Source organism: Peromyscus californicus, unplaced genomic scaffold (genome assembly GCF_007827085.1).
Source record: "Peromyscus californicus insignis strain IS unplaced genomic scaffold, ASM782708v3 Scaffold_18__1_contigs__length_77618521, whole genome shotgun sequence".
NCBI classification, from domain to species: domain Eukaryota; kingdom Metazoa; phylum Chordata; class Mammalia; order Rodentia; family Cricetidae; genus Peromyscus; species Peromyscus californicus.
Window position 1 is genome coordinate 77360495 of NW_026294480.1, and position 23717 is coordinate 77384211.

General features: G+C 38.8%; 1 protein-coding gene across 11 annotated transcripts in view; it reads left to right on the forward strand.

Moving 5' to 3' along the window:
- The window catches only part of Cast (calpastatin), a 97861-nt gene that overhangs the window by 11817 nt on the left and 62327 nt on the right, over positions 1–23717 (forward strand). For 6 of the 11 annotated variants that reach the window (XM_052743748.1, XM_052743742.1, XM_052743746.1 and 3 more), the window contains exons 2-3: positions 1209–1271; positions 13583–13648. In XM_052743748.1, coding sequence (XP_052599708.1) covers positions 1209–1271; positions 13583–13648 — 129 coding nt within the window. Of the gene's footprint in view, positions 1–1208; positions 1272–13582; positions 13649–18655; positions 18786–23717 lie in introns of those variants that run through there. The other 5 variants (XM_052743745.1, XM_052743749.1, XM_052743747.1 and 2 more) reach the window with 2 other exon arrangements.

The following is a 23717-nucleotide window of genomic DNA, read 5'->3' on the forward strand; positions in this document are numbered from 1 at the left end:
TGGAGGACAGAAGAGGGCTTTCCCTTGGAACTGGAGTTACAGATGGTTGTAAGCTACCATGAGGATACTGGAATCCAAGCCCAGGTACTCTGGAGGAGTAGCCTGTACTCTTAACCACGGAGCCATCTCTAGCTCCTATAATTTGGTTTCAATAAGGATGATCAGGATTGAAACCAAGAGAGAACTGTCATTTTTCTCACATTTGACTCCCTTGTCTTATTTTTTCCAGTATCTAGCACTTCTCACAGTATGAAAAAAATTAAATAATACTTTGTTTCCTCTTCCAAGGAACATGCAAATAGTTTTTTCTTAAAAAAATGATCAATAGAGGAGAGTGAATATATTGACTTATTTTACCTTATTGTCAAAACAAATGAGCATTTGAACTTTATGAAACTCTATGTTCCTCATAAAAAATACTTACATCTATCTTTATTGTATAGGAAAATAATGATTATTCTATTTAAGGATGTAATTAAAATTTAAAGGCATAAATAGGAGCAGTTACATGCATGGTCTTTCCTTCACGTTTTATCATTTCATGTTGGTGACTATTCAGTGGAAGAACTCTGAGAGAATTCAGAGCTGATGGGTGATCTAGAAGGTTGTTGTAGACCTTTGTCCTTATCATATACTATTTTCTTGTGCCCATACTGAACTATTGCTTAAGTATGGCTTTAGACACAACATGGTCCTTAAAAGATCTCATCTCGCCGGGCGGTGGTGGCGCACGCCTTTAATCCCAGCACTTGGGAGGCAGAGCCAGGCAGATCTCTGTGAGTTCAAGGCCAGCCTGGACTACCAAGTGAGTTCCAGGAAAGGCGCAAAGCTACACAGAGAAACCCTGTCTCAAAAAACCGAAAAAAAAAAGAAAAAAAAAAGATCTCATCTCAGCAATGAGCCAGATGTCTCCCCTACCAGCAATTTGTGCTTTAGAAGTCCATGAAGTACTTTATGGGGGATTAGATGCCAAAGTGGCATTACCATCAGCTTTTCACGTGGTTAATTATAGACTGATTTCCTGGCTCCTAAATGAATATCTGTATGATCCTTTGATTTTGAGAGGCTCCACTAATGGAGAATTCCCGATATTCTCTAGGGCAACATGAAAGGGGTGCTTATTTGTTTGTTGTTGTTTGTACAGATAACCTTTCTGAATTAAAGATGCAATTGTCTTTTTGTTTCTAATTTTCAATTTTTATTTTTAGCATGTTAATGAGAAGAATACTGGATCATCTTCCAAATCAGGAGAAAAGAAACGATCAGATGAGGTAATTTCTATAATATTGATTATCATTCTCTTTGTTTTGCTTTGAAAATTGTGAGTTCTGTTTTGCGATATTAAATAATGATGTAGTAAGGTATACTTATTGGTCAATTGACAAATTTATGGAGTTTTTTGTATGTATTTGGACTATGTTGCATATGTGTATGTCTGTGCAGTGATGTTTGTAACTGGATACTATGAGTGCACATTTACCTGTGTGCATGGATTTGAAGGCCAGAGGTCAGTTGCCTTCAACTTTCAGGGTCTCTGTTACTTCTCTGCTATGTACACAAGGTTAGTCGACCCAGAAGTTCCCAGGGATTCTCCTGTCTCTGCTTCTCATCTCCCTCTAGGAGCCCTGGGATTCACACTATGGATCCAGCTTTTCATGAGTTCTGGGGATTTGAACTCAGGTCATCATGCTTGCACAGCAAGTGCATTTGCCCACTGAGCCACGTTCCCAGCCTTTAAAAATTTAGCCTGAACTAAGATGTGATTAAAGAATATTAATGGGAAATCTTGAAGATAAAATCTCCATAGTGACCATCAGAAAGCAACCTTTTTAGACAGTTTTAATTTAGAAACAGAGCTTCAATTTTGAATGTCTTCCTACAAGAATTAGAAGTTTTTGTTTTGTTGGTGAGCATGGCAAATATAGAAGGAAGCCAAATGCAATGGCAGGAGGGGACAGATGTTTTCTTGAGAGTAGTGATGGCCTAGATTAACAGGTCATTCAGATTTGGAGACAAAAGGAAGAGAACTATTTGTTCTAACAGGAAGAATTCTATGAGCTCTGGGCTCTCACCAAATTCTGACTACTTCCCTTGGCCAAAGAAGACAAGCATGGAAATTGATACTTAATAACTAAGATGTTTCCAAAATGATATCTTTTCAAAGTCTCCAATGGTTTTTTCGAATGTAGCAAATGATGAGATATTGTGACCCAGGGGATAATTCAAGATGCAGTCTTATGTTAGGTACTATTTTAGCCTTTGTATTCCTGGTTTTCTGGCTAGTGCTTTTGTACTTAGCATTCATGGTCAGTTACTGTATCATTTCTTTCCAAAATTTCTGAAGAAGGGCCTCCTGAAACTGATTCTTCTCTCCAAGCATGTATCATTTCTTTTCTCTACCCCTCCTCTGAAAAAAATGGTAGAATTGAGAATGTTTGAGCTGGTGTTCTGTCACAGGACAGTCATTGCTACTTGGAAGGCTGAGGCCAGGGGGCCTAAGTTCAAAGTCAGTCTGACTTACAAAATGAGGCCCCATTTCAAAGCAAGCCAACACATGAGAAACAGAAGCCAAACAGTTTTAGGTTTTGGTAATTCATTTTCAAACCAGAATACTCCACTATATTATCCCCAGGAACATGAAATTACAGGAGAAAATCAGTGTGAAAACTACTCTTCCATGGGTAGAGGGAGGTCTTGATGACTTTTTTCTTCCCTTTTTATTTTCTCCATTTCCTTTAGAGGCATGAGACAAAGGCCCAAAGGAAGGCCTTGTGGGTGAGGGTAGTTTAATAGGAACAGATTATGTTTAATGAGAAATGACAACTACTGATATATTGTGTTTCAAAACTTTCTCCTTAAGTATTGTCGATTAGTAATAAGCCTTTACTGTTTTGGAATGCATTCCCTGTATAGCAGCTAAGTGGTCTGCAGATGCCTATAGCAGTTCTAATAACATGAAACATGTGAAGTGTCTTTTATTATGTTGCATTTCAAATGGCAAAGCTTGAAGATGGAACTGAGTAAGAACCTATAAAAGTTTGTGTACACCATTTGTTATGAATTCATCAAATTTTTCTTAAATGTAGGAGAGTTCAAAAACCAAAAGTTGCATGGGCTGAGAAGTCTAAAATAGAACCAGAGCCCAGGGAAAAAGAAAAACAAAAACATTTAACACCAGCATCTTTAAATACTTTGAAACAAAGAAGTCTCCCAAGACCTGCAATCAAATCTATTTAAAGTATTTGAGTGACATAACTGACCACACTGGGGGAGTATGAGCCTTTTAGAAACGTAACTTTAGTGGGGTCCTGGAAAATAAAATTTAAAGAAAACCTGAAAGGGCAAGATCTTTCAGAGACAAGTTTAAAATCTTCAAATTTAGTGATGGGTGTGTTTTGTAACTAAAGAGAGAACTCTGTAAGTAGCAATGAAGGGGAGAGGTAGTTCTTATGTTTGTCTTGCCTGAAGAGCCTGCCTAGCCTTGTCTTCCTCATTGCTTACTTCTTCTAACATGTGTAAATCAATTATTGGATGATTCAAGCTTCTAATATTTTTCTTTTAATGAAGTCAGAGAATTAATATATAACTAGAAAAAATAATATTACCCATAGTCTCAATTCTCACTGATAATTTTGTGTGTATTTTTAATGTGATAATGTCATATTTATAGTTATTAAATACATTAGGTTTTAGGAAATCTTTAAAAGTCATACATCTAAAATATAATCATTGGAAAAACTATTTGAAGGACACAATACCATCTCTAGAATCTAAAACCCAGAAAGATGGCCATCTTTTACATCTTGGTGCATTGACCTATGTCTTTCTGTAGTACCATTTCTCTGTTTTCATGGAGAACTGATTCCAAGGCCAATTGTGGCTAACAAACTCCGTGGATGCTCACATCCTTACATAAGGTGACATAGGATGTCTACTTAATCTAAGTCCTTCCATATCCTATTACCTCTAGAATACTAAGAATGCCTAGTACAAGTGAATGTCATTGGAACAGTTGTTGTAGTATATTATTTATGGAAGAATAACAAGGGGAAGTCATACCTGTGTTGTATAGATCTGTAATTTTCCTCAAATATCCTTGATCTATGGTTGGTTGAATCCATAGACAAGGAAGACTGTGTGTTTAGTGAAATACCATTTTTTATAAGCAAAGACAAGAAAAGAGCATGGGCTGGAAATGAGTTATAATTTGAGGCAGATACATATTTTCCAATTATGACAAAAAGGGTATAGAGTAGCACAATCCTGTAATCTTAGCACTGGGTTGGAAAAGGTAGGAGAACTGACACAGATTTATATAGCAAGGTTCCTGGCCAGTCAGGGCTACATGGGAAGAACCTGTCTTGATAGTTTGAACAGTGTTTTGGCATGTAACTGATTTAGCCATCATTATAAATCAAGTCCTAGAGCAGACCCCTAAACATTGTTTTATGGTTATAAGCCACTGTAAGAGTTCATTCTGAGTGTAGGTCATTCTTTATCATGTCCATGTACCAAACTGGAGCTAAAGTGGTAGAAATGTGCGAAGGTCAGTCCCATTTGCTTTCCTGGACAATAGTGCCCAATACCAAATCCATCTAAACCCAGGTTCCAAAATTATTTGGATTCAGAACCCCAATTTTAGTTGATTTTGGGGATGTGTGTATATATGAGTGTGCACATGCATGTTCCTGTGTATACACAGGAGTGCATGTATATGTAGGTGCCTCTGCACCTGTGCATACAAAGGCTTTTTATGTCAGTCCTCCATATGTACCACCATACTTCAGGCTTTCAAGGAACTATGTCTCTAGCACCCGCACACCCACATATTTAGTTCTAAAGTTTTACGTGCAGAGTATTTTTTAGTGCAGAGTATTTTAAAGATGCTTTTTTCTTCCCTAGGAAGAAGCAGTTTTATGAATGTGCTTTCCTATTGGCTTCTCCGAACAAAGTCAATCAGCAGGAAATTATTATGAACATTTGTTTGTATTTTCTTTCAAATTTTTTCTACCTCTTGCTGTGTAGGCTTCTTGTTTTACAGAGAAGATGATTGGTGCAGCTCAATTCTGATACATTAGTCTTAATTTTGTTTTCACAGTTAAAAAATTCCCAAATGTACCCATTTTGTGTTTTTTAAACGAATATTTTTCCTGGGATGTCTGTGACTTAAGTATCTCTTTATTGTTCCTACTTTAGCCCCAACCCCCAATTATACTGAGGACTGAACCCAGGATTTCCCACAGCCTAGGCAAGCACTCTACTACTGAGCTGCATACACCACCTCTTTTTACTTGCTTATATTTCAGGCAAGCTGCCTCAGACTGCTGTAAACTTGCTGTAGTGGGGCAGATGGTGAACATCCTGCTTCCACCTCCATTCACATAACACTGAGATTTGATGTGTTAATTGTTTGCCTCCTGTAGACAGACTTTTCTTTTTGGGCCACCAGCTCACAAAAAATGACGTGGAGACTTATTATTAACTATGAAATCTCTCCCTTAGCTTAGGCTTGTTTCTAACTAGCTCTTATAACTTAAATTAACCCACATTTTTAAATCTACATTCTTCCATGTGCTCATTACCTCTTCCCATTATGCCCATCCTGCTTAGCACCTGGCTGGTGATTCTGCCTTTTTTATTCCCCTAGCTCTCTCTCTGTCCATACCACCTATACCTCCTGCCTAGCTATTAGCCATTTGGCTTTTCATTAAACCAATCACAGTGAGACACCTTCACACAGTGTAAAAGAATATTCCCCAACAGTCTCACACCTTCACACAGTGTAAAGGAATATTCCACAACAGTCTCCAGTTAATCCTCTTTCCCAATTTACTATTATGTTGCATTGTTAGTGGTACTGAAACTTGTCCCCTGCATTTCTGTTTGTAAATTATGCTCTTTGAGACTTAAAATATAGGTTTAAATGTTGTGTTTTGTTTCTTTGTGACTCTCTTACCTCTCTTCACCTCCCCTTCAGTCTCTCTGTTATTTTCTTTAGTCTGGTTATAGTGGCAATACACTATGTTTAACAGGAGGCATTTGTTTTTCCACATTTTCTTCTGGTGGTATTATGTTATGAGATACTCAGTACTTTGGTCTTCAGGATAAAAATGCCTGACTTCCTTTCTCTTTGGTGTTTTTTAAGTTCCTTCTACTCAAATTTAAGTAGATAATTGTCTCTACTTGGAGATCGACAATAGCTATGAGTATACTATACTGTTTTTAATTCTGTTCCCTATGTGTGTGTTCTTAAATTGAGTTTTCTCAGTTATAAGCCTTTTGACAGGGAGCATTTAGGCCCTGCTAAAATTCCTTTTTCTAGTGGGATTTTATTATGTATACATCAGGTATGAAATGAAATGTATGGAGGAACTTAATCCCTATTATAGAAATCCATAGCTGGCCAAAATGTAGAGCAACTGATTGTGGGGTACCCAACCTCAACTGATACATCTACAACACAACTCTTACACCTAAGGCTCAGGGAACATCACAGAAGAGGGGCTACAAATATTGTGAGAGTCAGAGGACCAGAATGGGACATCTGCTTCAAGATAGTATATTCTATGAATGACAGGGAAAATTGCACCTATGAAATCTCAAAACTATGGTCTCCCAAACAAGACCTGCACGATGACAACACTAGTTGTCATGCTGTCCTGGTTAGTTTTATGTCAACATGACAGAAGCTATAATCATTTGGGAAGGGGGACCCTCCATTCAGAAAATTCCTTTATAAGATTGGCTTAAAGGCAAGTCTGTTTGACTTCTTGATTAATGATTGATGTCTGAGGGCCCACTCCACCATGAGTGGGACCAACCCTAGACAAGTGGGCCTTCATTGTGTAAGAAAGCAGGCTGAGCAAGCCATGAGGAGCAAGCTGTGTGCGGCATTCTTCCATTGTCTCTGTTTCAGTTTCTGTCTCCAGGTTCCTACCTTGAGTTCCAGTCCTGACTTCCCTCAGTGATACAGTATAAGTAGAGAATTGTAAACTAAAATAAACTCTCTCCTTCCCAAGTTGCTTTTGGCCATGGTGTTTTAACACAGCAATAGAAAGTCTAACTAAGACATATGCCAATATATATGGGGGAAACCTCACAAGGTCCCACCCCAGATGATGAACTATGGGCAATTAATACCTACTGCAAGAGAGAGAATCACTCTTCTCCAGGGATGGGCTGTTTGACAGATTATCCAATTCTAAGTGGTCAGTACTAAACAGGTATATAGCCACACTAAGTGGACTCAGCAGGTTTTATATTTGTATGTAAGTATACATGTGTGTGACTATATATGTTTGTATGTAAGTATGTATACATCTGTATGTGTGTGTGTATATATATATGTATGTATGTATGTTAATCAGGGTTCTCTAGCATAACAGAACTTATAGAATGAATGTCTCTCTATATACATAGAAAGTAGATTTATTAGAATGATTTATAGGATGCAGTCCAGCTAATTCAACAATGACTGGCTGTGAACAGAAAGTCTAAGAATCAAGAAGTTGCTCAGTCCACGAGGCTGGATGTCTCAGCTTATCTAGGTAGATGCTGGAATCTCGAAGAAGTAGGCTTAAATGTCAGTGAAGCAATGGACTTGCTAGCAGGGCTAGGGCAAGCAGGCAAAGCTTCCTTCTTCCATGTCCTTATATAGCTTCCAGCAGAAAGTGTGGCCCAGATTAAAGGTATATCTTCCTGCCTCAAGATCTGGATTAAAAGAATGTGTCTTCCTGCCTCAGAGATCCAGATTAGAAATGGATCTACCTAATTCAAATTAAGTAAAATTCCCTTACGGTGTACCCTTCATTTTTGGATTTTATTTAATTCCAGATGTAGTCAAGTTGACAACCAAGAATAGACATCACAGTGTGTATATATGTTTATTTATTTATGATGGGAGACATGAGAGGAGAGGGGGAGGGGAAATTATATAAATACAATATTCATGCATGAAATTCTCAAAATTCTTTAAATTAATTAAAAAAATAATTGTACCTCAAAATACAAAGACCACACTCCATAGACTTTCATATTACTGTTGTCATCTTTTTGTAATTTGTTTCTACATCTCTTCATTCTTCTCTTTCTTCGTTGTACTCTATCATCCAAAGAAGTATAAAGTCATTTGGAGTTCTATGGTGCAGGCAGAGTCCTCCCTCCTTGCTGAGATAAAATATAGGGACAGCCTGGAGAGGATTCTCCAGACTCCTTGGAAGCTCAGCTGCCTCTAGACCAGAAGATGAGACTGGACCACCTTGCAGATTTCTACCTAGAGATGCTGAATAGGAACTAAGTAATAAACAAAACAAAGAAGAAAACCAAACCAAAGCAAAACAAAAAAAAAAAAAAATAGAACAAAACCCTGCCAGAGGTGTTGCCAGAGTGTGTGTCATTGGATTATGAAACAGGGCACATATTTTCATTTAAAATTTCTACATAGCATTAGGAGTTACTCACTAGTCTTGCTCCTTACAACATTTATCAATACTTTCCCCAATCAGAATATCCCATTTACTGTGTTACATTTGCAATAGCACATATTCATACTCTTTTATAATAAAAGTAACTTGTACTTATTTGTGGAGCATTTACATCATGCTGTACAAAATTTTTGTGAATAATAATTAAAGTACTATAATTTGTGGTGCTGAGGAATCTGCCTGCCCTTTAAAAAGGTATCTTTTCTCTGGATAATGTTTCCAGATAATATGTTTTCATGTTGTAATACATTATTGTCATTTAATGGAGTGACTATTAAGTATGGAACTGGTTTAACAAACACACCAAAAGCTACATATTTTAGCCAGAGCTTATAAATCATGTTCCACGAAGTCTAATATGCTATTAATTAAAATGCATGGGTTAAATGAAAATTAAAAAATAAAAGATGAAAATCTGACCAATGATGTTTCATATTGATTTAAGGGTGCATTGTAATTCTTTGAGTTATGAAACAAGAAATGGGTGACTTCAGAACAATAAAATTCAACAATAATCTAAGATAATTTCCATTGTTGACATAATTTGAAAGCCATTTTCCACTGTCTTCATACCATAAAACAGTTTATCTCCCCTCTCAGTTATTTTCACTAAGATTATTATCTGCTCCTCTGTTTACCCAGATATGAATCTGAGTAACTTTGGCAGTTTCAGTTACTATTTGTATGTTAGGAAGATAAGCATTTGTTTTACCTTTGAGGATATTCAGATGGTGTGTTACAATTTCTTTCTTTCTTTCTTTTTTTAAAGATTTATTTATTTATTACGTATACAGTGTTCTGCTTGCATGTGTCCCGGAAGGCCAGAAGAGGGCACCAGATCTCAATACAGGTGGTTGTAAGCCGCCTTGTGGTTGCTGGGAATTGAACTCAGGACCTCTGGAAAATCAGTCAGTGCTCTTAACCTCTGAGCCATCTCTCCAGTCCTTGTTACAGTTTCTTAAGGTAGTTCAATAAACAGGGATACAAATCCATTTTAGCAGTTATTTGTGCATGCTGGCTTCAAAGTTAAACCTTTAAAAATTTCCACAGTCATTCAGACACAAAAGTTTGTGTACTCAAAACTGTCACATGTAGCATCAGATTAGTCTTGTGTAAATCATTGTGAGCTAGAGTCAGCATCCCACCCCTTTGAAAACTCTAGACTGTTTTCTGTGTCTTAAGTAGAAAGGCAGGCCAGTGGCCTCATACACTCCTCTTCACTCTGTGTGGACACAGAAAAGAGAATTGCTGGGTTGGGGGAAGGTACAGTCTCACCAACTTCCTTGCATGAGGCAGATGGCATCGTCACTGGGTGTCTGGGGGATATAAACTTGAAGATCTGCTTGTTCCTTTGTTTTATACTCTGCATGAATTAACTGCAATAGTGATTAACTCAAGTCAACAATAATGCATCAGTGTTTTATTAAAGAAAGAAATAGAAGAACTTCTTGGAGTCATTTAACCAAGAGTGGTCCAGACTTGAATTTTCCTTTCCATGCTCTCTATGCCTTCCATCTTCTCTCTGTTGCATGAGTCTGAATCTGTGCCTGCCTAAAGGCTGTCTTGTGAATCTGTGTCTGTGTGGTCTTTCACTGTGTGTATCTGTGTGTTTCTGTCCCTAACAAAGGACTTTGCTTTGTCTTTATTGAACAGCACAGTAAGTATCCCACGGGAGAAAGAACAGGATACTTCACAGAAATCTTTAACAGCTTCATAAGGGACTATGTCACTGGATCCAACTTATCCCAACTGTTCCTGACAACAGACAGTGCAACAGACATCATTGTTCATCAGCCAATGTCCATTAACGTGTTCAGCCTTTATGGTGCATTTTAGGCAGTTGCTTTCTACCTCTGTATTTGCTGCCTTCAGCAATTGACACATATGCATTACTCTGGGTCAGGGCATGGAAGAGTACATAATTTAAGATTACAGCTATGCCTTAATTTGGATAATAAACGTTGATTACCTGGAAATCCAAGACAAGTAAGATTGGTTGTTACGTTGTCCTCTTAAAGGCAGAGTACACAATAAGATAGCAGTCTTTAGTCTTAAGTGACTTCAAGGTGACCTCTGGTTGTGCGGTCCAGCAAAAGTTCCAGTCTCTTGGAATGTAAGAAGTATTTTCATAATAGTGCATTGTCACAATATCCAACCCTTCCTTGGGATTTATTAAAATTCTTGGACTGTTAGGGTTATAGTTTTCATAACATTTGGAAATATTTTGACCGTATTTTTTAAGTACTTTGTTTCTAAACCTTTCCTTGGAAGTTGGCAGTTACATGTGAGCTAGCAGCTTGTTTTCCCTCACTAACACCCACATGCTCCTTATAACTTTCTTCTGGCCCTTTTGCTCTCTGGGGTCTTTTGGGATGTTTTCTGTTGCCCATCTCCAGGTCTTTTCTTCTGTGACATTTAATCAGTTCTTAACTCTACTTGCTTTAATTTTCATCACAGGCACTGTGCTTTTTGCTTATAGATACTCGGCTAATATCTTTATTATACTTACCATGTCTTTCCCTAACACGTTTAAAACATTTGATTTCAAGCCGGGCGGTGGTGGCGCACGCCTTTAATCCCAGCACTCGGGAGGCAGAGCCAGGCGGATCTCTGTGAATTCGAGGCCAGCCTGGGCTACCAAGTGAGTTCCAGGAGAGGCGCAAAGCTACACAGAGAAACCCTGTCTCGAAAAACCAAAAAAAAAAACATTTGATTTCAGAATAATTATAGATTCACAGGAAGTTGTAAGAATGGCATATAGATGTTGATTACCATATCCATATTTATTATATATTGATATTGATGATATATCCATAGTACAATATCAATCCTAGGGAACTAATATTTATCCATCATGTATACATTGTTCTGGCCATGTTATTATATGTGCAAGTCTGTGTAGCCAGCACTTCAGTCAAGATACAGGTGTAGGACACAAGACACCTACTCTTGAAACACTGTATGTAAAATAGCGCTGCATTTTATTTTGTTTGTGTATGTCTTATCTTATAACTTTTTAATACATTCCAGATATGTGTGAATAGTGTCTTGTTCATATGTATTTGTTCCTACCATGTTTATCTCAGAGTTTTCTTCCATCTGTGGATGGCAGTGAGTATGTGTTTAGCACATCATAAGTACTCAACATTCCTAAGTATTGTGTATACTGTTTTCAGTTTCTTGATGTTATAGTAGTTCACACTTTAATTGAAAAGTTCTTGCTTTTATTTTTCTAAGACATTTTCTAAGTATAATTGTGTCTTTAAGATTTATTACTAAAATCACCCTCCATAGAGGTTGTGTCGCTCATTACACATGCTCTGTTGAACCATAAAAAAAAAGGACGTAGCCACTACACAGGGAGTGACATTTTTGGAAAGGCTTTATGGTTCAATATGATGACTGCTCAGGGGAGAACTTTTGTGAAACTTGCTTTCCTTTTCATTATTTATATACTCTCCAGGCAACATTATGAATGATTGTTTACTTTGTGTGTGTGTTTAGTGTATTAATCTGACTGTTGTTTAATATGATAATTTGCACACTGTTAAGGTGTTCTCTCCCACTGAAATTAATAATTTCTGTTTCCAAGAAAAAAACAGCAATTTTGGGGAGCAGTCAGCCTTCCAAAGACCATGCTGGTGGAGCTGCTACAGCCACCAAAGTAGGTCATTTCTGAATCCAAGAAAGGCTTTGATCCTCTCTGCTCTACAAGTCAATGGGGCCAAGAGGGAAAGCAACAAACACACATACACCCCAGGACCCCAGCCTTCAGTGTCATCCTTTCTTTAGCAAGGCTGCATCTCCTAAAACTCCCTAGACTGCAGTTGGTAAACTAGTGTTCAAGTACTGGAGCCTACAGGAGGCATTTATCATCCATACAGCCACATAGCTGCTTGCTTATTTGTTTTGACATCTGATTGGAAGGGCATGACATATGAAAACTTATTGGGTATCATATTATTTCTATGTTGGGAGAGAGGATGTAGCTTCTTTAAGAACATTTTATTTATGTGTGTGTTAGGTCCTGTGTGAGCTTTTGTGCACCATACAAGTGCAGGTGCCCTCTGAGGCAAGAGGGGTTGGAACCCCTGGAACTGGAATTACAAGCAGTTCTGAGCTGACATGAGTGGGAAATGAACACAGGTCCTCTTCAAGAGCAGTAAGAGCTTGTACCCACTGAGCCATCTCTCCCGTCCTGGATTTAGCCACTTGAAATGATTTGAATGATTTAAAATCTATTAAAACCATTAATGCTATAATTATTTCTGCCATATAATGTGTTCAATAGGTATTATTATTATAATAAATATTTGTAGATAGTCTTGGGCTTTGCATATAGTGTGAGTGAACTCTTGTTCTGTTCTCCTAATTATTCAAAAAGTGACTCAAATATCTCTCATAATCATTCATCACACCAGGTTCTCTGCTGAGTGTTGTGTATAATTATGTTATAAAACCCTCTCAGAACCTTATATTATTTTTCCTCTATTCCTTAGGAAACAATAGCTCAGAGAATTTAGGTAACCTTGATGAGCTCCCCAAACAATAAGAGGTAGGATTGACCTTGGTTTCATGAATGGTCCTTGACAATTCCATAAATTCTGAGTATTTTCTTGCAATATTAACACTTTTGAGCTTTGCAACTTATAAAGGAATCACTGAAACCTCACCTTTCAAGTCCACAAATAAGAGAAAAATTTTTGTTGATCCTATTGCAACTCTGTGTGTGATCAGTTGTATACAAGATTATCTGAAATCTTATGCTATTTGATATTTCTCCACACAGTATTTCATTTAAGTACCTGTTCTTTAAAACTCATGATTACCCCATGAAGTCTGTTAATTTTTACATTGATACCATTTGTTTGATGAATGGTTGATATTTTATTGTGTTCAGAATCCTCAGGGTACTCAATCCAAGAGTCAGTGAAAAGATGTTGAACCTGTAAAATTAGACTGGGACCAGTACCACCCAAATTTAAGATCTTGAGTGCATCTATAGACCTTTTCAAATCTCTCTTCTACCAGACAGTAAAAATGGCAAATAACATTGAGAGACCATGACTCTTAAATACAGGGATGCTTTGCTATTTCAGAGCTGCACTGTTTCCACCTTTGTTGCTGATACTGGGGACCCCACAACACTGCTGCTCACCGAAGAGGTACTGTTTCTTCAGTCTAACAGTCTGAAGTTTGGATTTACTCTTTGCCATGTATTTCCTTAGTATAACTGAGCTCAGCAGAAGGTGAATACAATCTCTGTTGTAATGGCTGCTGCAAAGGGGGGGAAATGAAATAAAATTATGAAGCACTGCACTAGGGCTGGACAGCTGCCAACTCCTGGGAAACCTGCTCACTGTGGTCCCTCTGGTCAGTCCTCAGTATTTGTTGTTAATGTGCTGGAGAAGATTTTCGAAGTTTTAATTTTTATGTAATTGGGACCTGTATTTAGCAAACCCATGTATACAGTGGTATTTAGTGAAGTCATTTGAAGATTCCAGAATTATTGTTAACTGCAACTGTTGGATACTCAGTACTAGTGAGCGGAACACAACACCTAGTTTTTTTTCTAGAATAGGTTTGTGAGCTGAGAGGCCTTTTTCATCAGTTTTTTCTTTTTCACACAAGAAGCTACAAGCCCACCTTTCTGAGGTTAAGTGGTCAATAACCCTGTTCTATCTTTAGAAACAGAGGGACATAGCATAGGTGGAAACTGGAGGCATTTTGACCACATCTTTTTTGTTTTAGTGTTTAAAGGCAAACTTGGAAGAATATAGATTTTACAGGGTTTAATTCTTCTCTCCAACCTCTCTCACAACCTTAATTCTTAGGTTTTAAGTTGTATTAGTTACCTTCTATTGCTGTGATCAGATATGATGACTAAGGAACTCAAAGAAGGAAGAATTTATTTGGACTCTCAGTGACAGAGGGATAAGAGTCCATTAGAGTGGAGAGAAATGGTAGCAAGCTGAGAGAACACGTCTTCAACATCAATCACCAAGCAAATGAGTGAACTGGCTGCAGTGTGAAGCATGCCACCGGTGCAGAACTTCCTCCAGCAAGGCTGCACCTCCCAAACCTCTCTAAACAGCACCACCAACTGGCGACCAAGGATCCAAGTACAGTAGCCTAGGGACGACATTTATCATTCAAACTGCCACATAGGCATTCTCTTATTTCTTTTGATACCTTATTGAAAGGGCTACAACTCAGTAACAGAATCTCAGGCCTCGATGAAAAAAGCAGGGGGTATTGGTGAGAGATAAGTGAAGACTTTTCCTGTATAATTACCATAATACATATAAGAAAGAAAATATCCCAAAACAGAGAAGTCATGACCAAATGGCAGATAGTGGAGGCTTTGAGGTTTAGTGTAGCTAAAGTTTTCCTGCCTGGCCCATAGTCAGGACAAATCTCTCTCACCTGCCAGTCCCACAGCCACTCAGACCCAACCAAGTAAACACAGAGACTTATATTGGTTACAAACTGTATGGCCATGCCAGGCTTTTTGCTAACTGTTCTTATATCTTAAACTAATCCATTTCTATAAATCTATTCCTTGCCACATGGCTCGTGGCTTACCGGCATCTTCACATGCTGTTTGTCATCGTGGCGGCTGGCAGTGTCTCTCTCAGCCTTCCACTTCCCAGCTTTATTCTCCTCCTTGTCCCGCCCACACTTCCTCCTGCCTGACTACTGGCCAATCAGTGTTTTATTTACCAACCAATCAGAGCAACACATTTGCTATACAGAACATCCCACAGCAGTTTAGTCCTAGTTTGCTTGATTATGAACACATTCAACATGACAGTTAAAATAACTAATGACTGTATAATTATTGATTATATTGGTATTCAGAAATAAACATATATTGGATTTTATGCTAGTGATGTGTTTATAGAATGTTTCTGCCTACTCCAAAACAGAATTTGTCCTAACAAAGTGAGTGATTATCTCTGTCAGCAATATCCTATCTGCCATGTAATTATAGGCTTAAAAGATCCAAAACTCTGATGTAATTTAGATAGATCTAACTCAAAATAGTTACTGCAAAATGTTGAGCACTAAAAATTCAGTTTTTAATAAATTGATAATGAACACTAATGAAATTGTAGACATTATATAGACTCCGATTAGAGTCAATATGACAATAATTGTGATGTGTAATTTGTCATCCAGTTTTATTGCTGGAAGGTTTCTGACAACTATTTGGACCATCAAAATGGATTGTATGGAATATCTCAGTAGAAGAATGTGCTACTAAGATGTAATAGTCAAAGTTATTTCTGATTAGAATCCACCCTGTCTAGTTTAGGATAGAAAAGAATTTCTTCAGGGACAGTAAGCAGCTCAAAGGCAACTCACAGGAATCCAGCAGAAGGAGACTCAGGCTTTGTTGCCTGGAGTATTGTATAACAGCACATGGAGCTTCTCTGCCTAAATCCTGCTACAACCACAGCTCAGCATTTACCTCAGTTAGGGCTGATACCAGAAACTGTTGCTGTCAAAACCTTTCTGTAGAACTGCTGTCCTTATGGTTCGAAGTCTCCTCACGCTGCTTATTTCCAAGCTCATCTTAACAACAACAAAAGATTTATTTTTATTTATGTAAATGTGTATGTCTATGTGTGGGTATGGGCCATGTGAGTAGGTGCCCTCAGAAGCCAGAAGAAGGTGTTGGATCCCCTGGGCCTGCTGTTTTAGACAATGATAAATTGCCCTGTGTGGGTACTAGGAAATGAACTCAGGTGTCCCTTAAGAGCAGCAAGCACTCTTAACCCCAGCCTTCTCTGAATTCTCTGAGTATAGCATATTTGACCGGCCAATGTAACAAACATGACTCAATCTTTCTACAAAAGACTACAGATATATAATTTTTCTACATTCTAGTTTTGGGGGACACACTGTTGAAATGTAAAATTGGCAATATGCTAAAGATTTTTGAATATGCCATCAGCTGTCAAGTGGCAAGTATCCACTAAGGATTGAGAGGCAGGAGAACTCTCTAATTGAACAGAAAGTTTGGTTAGGTCACTGATGGTTTGTTCTTCAGCAGCAACTTGTCTGTAAACAGAAGAAGCTGCAAGCAATGTTTTCCCCAATCTGAAAGGGAGGAGATCAACAAAAGGAAAGCAGCCATTGGGGAAATGCTTTGTGCATGGGTTATGTTCTCTTAACTTTGGTACCACAGTTCCTGTTTTTCTTCTTCATAATCTGTGCCAGGAACTGGATTAATTCTGACGTTCAGAGTTAGAATCCCCTGGGTATCATATGGTTTGTGAGATGATTCAGGTAGATAGGAAACGTTTTTATTTTAATAATTATACATATACTTTAATGTACTACGAAGTGGCACATTAAGTTCATAATCATATCAACACTTTTGCTTAAGACAAGGCTAAATTCTGATTTTAAAGGAAAATCTATTTTAAAATTAGTAATCATAATATAATTGTAACTGATTTAAAAATATTATGTAGAGTAATGTATAAGTAACCAACGTTTGGCAGTGCATTCCTTTTGGTAACCCTCATGTTATTTTTATATGCAATTGGATCATAGGGAGTTACTAAAATAAATGAGATTTCTGATTCAGAAAGTCTAGGGTGAGGTTGATGCCCTGCTTTTCTTACAAGCTCCCAACTGTTTAATGACTCTGTCTTAGGTTACCTGTGTATCAATGGAGAATTTGTCCAAAATGAAGATGCTCAGCTTTGAGGTCAAAGAATTGATTCCCAGGGTGGAGCAAGGCCTAGTATTTAAGTATTGAATAGGCACTGTCAGGTAATGAAAACACCACATGATCTGAAAATCACACTCAGACAGAGGACAACCCTCAAAGAACGTGACAGGCACAGCATTGCCTGGCAAAGGAGGCAGTAAGGAACATGCTTGCTCATTTCTGAGCTGGGAGCCCCTTTCTCCTAAGAATTTCTGGAAAGAGTACTGCTATCCCTGTGGTTACTATTCTGACTCATCTGCAGCACAGAAATCCTTCCCTCCTCCCACTTTTCGCTGAAGTCACAGCTGCCTAACTCTGGGAGCTCCGAGCGGGTTTCGTGCCTCATGGAGTATGTCCCAGCTAACTCTGTGCTATTTTTATCAGGAGGAAAATAACTCAGTGAAAACTAGGACTGAACTACCTAACTTCTCCCAAAGAAAGGACAATTCTAGCTATAAACAAGAAGTGAAATTTAGGTTATATTTTCATTAAGAAGAATTCTAACAAGATTTTTTGGGGGCATTATAAAATGTCAGCGTTGGACATTGTCTTACTTCTCAGGCTCTATTTGATGGAAGTAAAAGGAAAATGAGAACAAGTCCATTGTGTGGGACACCCTAAGTGGGAAGGTGGAGGGCGGCACCTTCCCCGGCTGACACCGCAGTTAAAGGGAGAGCTCCCTCTTTTGTGATTCCCAGTTATCACCTCTGTATGGCTGAATACAGCACTGAATCTTTGCTCAGCTGTTGTCCTCTCAGCTGGGTCCTCTGTTCCTCAAATACTGGTCACCATCACTCCTCCACTCCAACCCCAAGCCCAACGACCAGAGTGGTTATCTTAGTTGGTCTGTGGCTTTAGGAAAACTTGGATTTCCACATGTCTTTTAAAATATGGTAACTAACTGCATCAGTCACTCTATAACTTGGCTTTCTTCTTAGACTGTTACCTTAATTAATTAATTTATCAGTTTAGAATAGCAGTATCAATTTATGCATTCACACATTTTATTCAATAGTTTCAAATCCATTCTTTGAAGTTTTCAATCATGAAACTGTGTAATGTACAATAATTTAGTACAATTTGTATTCTGTTAGACTGTTCTTAAAAAATATATAATATACAGTTTTAGGTGTTTGGAATCCGGGATTATAACCTTTCATTAGCTTCAGGGCTTCAAAGGGCTATTTAGGGAGTGTACTGGCGAAGGGCGCCCACCATTGCTGCTTATATTGTTAGTCAAGAAGTGACATTCCGGAGCAGTAGACCTGCCCTCCCCTGCCTCGTACATAGGGCACATAGGGCGTTTGGTCTGCACCACAGGCTGTGGGCTAAATTAACCAGCCTGGGAAAGCCAAGCACCACTAGGGAGCACCAAGGGACCTCAGCCCAGGCTCGCTGGTTCAGGGCGATCATCCTGCGGAGCAGGGCAAGAGCTGTGGCAGGCTCCGCCCCGCCCTGTGCGTCACTCTGAGGGCTCAGTTTAGGCTCGGAACTGAAAGGCAGAGGTTGAGTTTCAACCCGAATGTAATCATCCTCTAAACCAAGCTGAGGTCTTCTAGCCCGACGTCACTCTCACGGTGAGTACTGATTTGAGTCGCTTTGCTCCAAAGCCGCGTCTGACTTTTGCAGGCCCTAAGCATCCCCTGGCCAGCTGACTCCCGACCGGGGACTCGTTCTCTTACTGTTGCCACGACTGAAGCTATCGTTTCTCTCCGGATAGGTCTAACTTTGAAGGAATTTGTCCCCCACCCTTCCTGTCTGGAACACTCCTACTGGCCTTACAGCTGGGAATTTATCTGCTGACAGGACATGAAGGTTTACAAAACCGGGGTTTGCGTCCCCTGGACCTCATGTTGAAAGTACAGCAGCAGCTATCTAATGATTTGGCTTGACACTTTCTGGTCTCCAGCATTAGACACCTGCCCCTTACCCGACCCTGGAGGCCTGCGCCCACCCCCCCACTCCCTTGGGCCCCCAGTCTATGACCTCTGTTTCAGAGAATGAGCTCACTGTGCGTGACCTTTCTGTGTACCTGACACATACTGGGTGTGGTAGGGCAAGTGTTGTAACATGTTTTAGCTCTGTTTCCCTGAACACAAACCAAGACTGTAGTAGGATAACATCACTGATAGAGACTTCTGCTCTTTCAAGAACACGGTGTCTTCTCAGAGATTTCAGGATGTCAGTGTTAGGGCCCCACATTCTCCAGTTGTTTACTCTCTGAGAAGCAAGCTCATTATTCCCGCTGTGCATGCACCCTGAGAAAATGAGGCCAAGAGTTTATGCAGCTTCCCCTATTCAGTGGGACTTGGGAGCCAGGAGTCTTTAAGAACAGACCACCTGTGCATCAGTGAAACAGGCGTGCTTATTCAGAAGCTCTGGAAGCTTCCTGCCTGTCAAAATGTTTTTCTAGATGAAATTTCTGCATTGCAGAGCAGTTCAATAAGGAGCGAGCGGCACGTACTGCTCAGAGGCGGGAAGTGTATTCTCTGGCCAAGAGCTGATATTTTGCTCGTGGGAATGAGTTTGATTTTTCAGTATCTGAAAGGAGTATTGATTTCATGGGGATGTGGTAAGGGGTTACACTTGGGCTCTAGAAGTATAAAGGGCTGAAGTGAAGTGGCAGAGGTTAGCAAATTCACGTCAAACTAGAAAACTCACATTGGAGAGTGATGGAGAAGAAGAGATTGGGGTGAGAGGCTAAAGAGGGAAAGCATGTATGTGTGTGTGTACCTGTGTTTTAACTATTTTTGTATCTGTTACAAACTTGTGAGATGGTGTTTATGAAGCAGTCGTTCTGATACGAATGCTGTCTGTGTTGCGGTTCAGTTTTGAGAGACGATTCCCAGTGCATGGAAGGAGCTGATTACATAGAATTAGTCTCCACTAATTTCAGTTTCAGTTCCTCTAGTCTCTGGTAGAACTGGACAAGAATATATCTCCCCCACAATGAAAATGTAAGAGGTATAGTATAAAACAATAATTTAGAAGAATGGAACCAAAAGAAAACCAACAAAAAAGGAGTAATTAGTTTGAGCTAGCTTCTTAAAACTGATCAGGTTATTAGTTTCCCTATTGATGATTTATAACAACAGCTATACCTTTAAGTTCTTACCACTTCATAGGTAGAAATACTTCCCTTCCTAAAATATGAACTGTCTGATGAAACTAGGCTTGTATTCCTGTACACACACATGTCTTTGCATCTTCTCCCTTTTTATAGTTTACAGTTCCTTCGTTTTGAAGATGATGTGAATCTGGAACATATGTATTAGCATCCTTATGTTTGGCCTGAGAACAACATATTTTTCTAATATGCTGTATTAATAGGACTTCTGGGAAAGCACAGTTGTTCTTTATATGTCCCTCTGAATGGCTTGAAGGAAAGCACATCAGGTACCCAATACTTTTCAACGGACTTATTTTGGCACTTTCTGTGACAGTTCTGAGTTATTCTGTTACTTCATATTTTAAGGATAATTTACAATATCTAGAACTTGAGTAAGTCTATTTATTTGAACGTTAGCTATTTAGGTAACAACTGTACTCATGCTAGTAGCAAAGAGGCATTGCTTAGTTCATGCACAGTAGTGTTCTTTTGTCTATACTAAACAGTAATAAGTTATTTCAAAGTGACTGCAATAGGCCCCATGAAAATAGGCTAGCATAATTTGTATTGGAACAATGTTAATACTCATTGCTACATTTACTGAAAAATACTGTGTTCTGACTTACCCTGAGTATTGATATAACATGGTAGTGATGAAAATATAAAATACTTTTATTGTATCCATTTTAAAGATTAGGAAAGTAATATCCACCCCCATTTATTATTTCTTAGTATATATTCAACAGCTCTCTGAAAAATACTTCCCAAACATTGAGTCTTAATGCATGAAAAGTTATTACAGTCTCATTTTGGTTTTCAGAATTTAAGGTTTACTATGCTGTGAACCTGCCAGAAACATAACCTCATCTTTGAACCTCCACACATCTACCATAGTGCCTTCCACATAGCACTTACTCAATAAATATTACATTAACTGAATTGCAAAATATATTAGCTTTATTTTAATATGAACAGAACCCCAGGATGCTGTTGCATTATTATCTGTTCCTTATTTCCACCTTTTATATAATATACTCTTAAGCTTTAGTCAAATGATGAGCATGTTAAGTTTCAAAAACTATTTGCAATGTATAGAGAAAAATAATGAATGTTGTTTTACCATTTCTTTCTAACCTCAAACAAGTCTCTACATTAATACAACAGTGTTCAGGGACTCTGTTCATACTAAAATAAAACTAATCTGGATGATTCTAAAACTCTCTAGTGAGATGCCCTTGACTGTTTTCCCCTGTGCATAGACTAGACTTCCATCCACTGTCATGTGTGCCTGAGATTTTCGTTTTGTCCTGGGGTTTCCTACAGGTAAACTGGAAGCCTCACAGCAGCAGTCCAAACTAGCTTTGAGAGTCATTCTTTCCAGCTGTTCATCTTGGTTTGTACGCATTAGTGTCTTTATTTTCCTTGCCAAGAACACAAAGGTATAAAAAAAGGAGAGGCAAGCTAATGGGCAGCTAGACTCACCTGCTCTGGAATCCCATGCTTTTCTTATCTCTAATGACATATTTGTTTCAGTCTAGTTTCTGATTTCATATTTGGCATCCAACATCTGGAGGATTTGTGCCTTTAGCTAGATAAGAAGAATCACATACAGTTTCGCTTACTTAGAAAATTTATTTGCTTAGCTCCTTTCACACAAATGGTTCAAATACATTCATTCCAAAGTTTTTAATATTTAGAGTTGATAGTAGTGTAGCTAGAGTTTTCCTGCCTGGCCCACAGTCAGGACAAATCTCTCTCACCTCCCAGTCCTACAGCCGCTCAGACCTGACCAAGTAAACACAGAGACTTATATTGGTTACAAACTGTATGGCCATGGCAGGCTTCTTGCTAACTTTTCTTAGAGCTTAAATTAATCCATTTCCATTAATCTATACCTTGCCACGTGACTCTGCACGACTTACCGGCATCTTCACATGCTGTTTCTCATCATGGCAGCTGGCAGTGTCTCTCTGACTCAGCCTTCCACCTCCCAGCTTTATTCTCCTCCTTGTCCCGCCTATACTTCCTGCCTAGCCAATGGCCAATCAGTGTTTTATTTATTGACCAATCAGCAACACATATGCCATACAGAACATCCCACAGCATAGTAGTTATGTGTTTTATTACCAATCCCTTTGAAATACTCTTTAAGATTTGGATTTTTTAAATTATATGTGTGTATGTGTGTGTGTGTGTGTATCTGTGTGTGGACATGTGCATGTGAGTATGAGTGCCCATGGAGAGACTATAGGCTTTGGATCACGGATGGATTTACAGATGGCTGTATGCTCCCTGAACTCAGGTCCTCTCCAAGAGAGTAGTACATGCTCTTAACCAGTGAGCTATCTCTCCAGCCCCTGAAATACTCTTAAAGTCATAAAGATTAAAAATATAACTTTGAGCCCACATGTGGTGGTGTATGCCTTTACTCCAAGAACTTGGGAGGCAGAGGCAGGCAGATCTCTGTGAGTTCAAGGCCAGTCTGGTCTACAGAGCAAGATCCAGAACAACTAGTGATATATAGTGAGACCCCGTTTCAAAAAATAAAATAAAATAAATTGACAGGTGACCACTGTCAATTAGAGTTCAGAAAGTAAAATAGTCTTTTAAGGAAACCTTTGTGTTCTATCCAACAAGCACTTATAAGGCACAGATAGTAGGACTGTTGCAGATTCAAGGCTAGCCTGGTGTATATGCAAGTTCTAAGTCAGCCAAGGTTACATACAATCTGTCTTTAAAAACATCCAATGTTTAGATTTATTTGGAGAGAGGAGATATTTATATGTTAGGAAAGGATTCATATCTGCTTTTATTGAGCTCATTGAGTTAACCTTATATAATTTGCCTCTGTTATGTAGGCTCCATAGTGCATATGACATGGGTGCATGTGAGGTGAATGGTGAGGGGAACATTGATAAGAGACTTTCTGATGGATATCAAAAGAGTGATGAATGTAGCTATGTCTAACAAAGGTCTCGTTAGACACAGTGATCTATGCTTTAGCAGTTGGAATCTCCTCAGAGAAGAGGAGGCCTTCAAACAGAGGAAATGGGTCACTAGGGTAACTCTAGATTGACCATGACACTTATGCTTTCCCAGTCTTATCCTGGGGGTGTCATGCAACTTTCTGGAATCAATTGGGCAGTGCTTCATGAAGTATCAACTGGGGTGTATCTGCACTAAAGTCCCATGGGATAAATTTTGTTAAAATTTCTCTTGAGAAATTTCTCAAGCCCTTTCTCTGGCCACCCAAACAGGGCCACTGAAGAATCTAAATCTCTGGAAAAGTTCTTAACATTTATCAAAAGTTTGATGACCACTGCTCTGAGTAGGAATGAGACTACAAAGATCCCACCTGTAAGCAGCCTTCTGGTCTTGCCAGCACAGCAAAACATCAGTC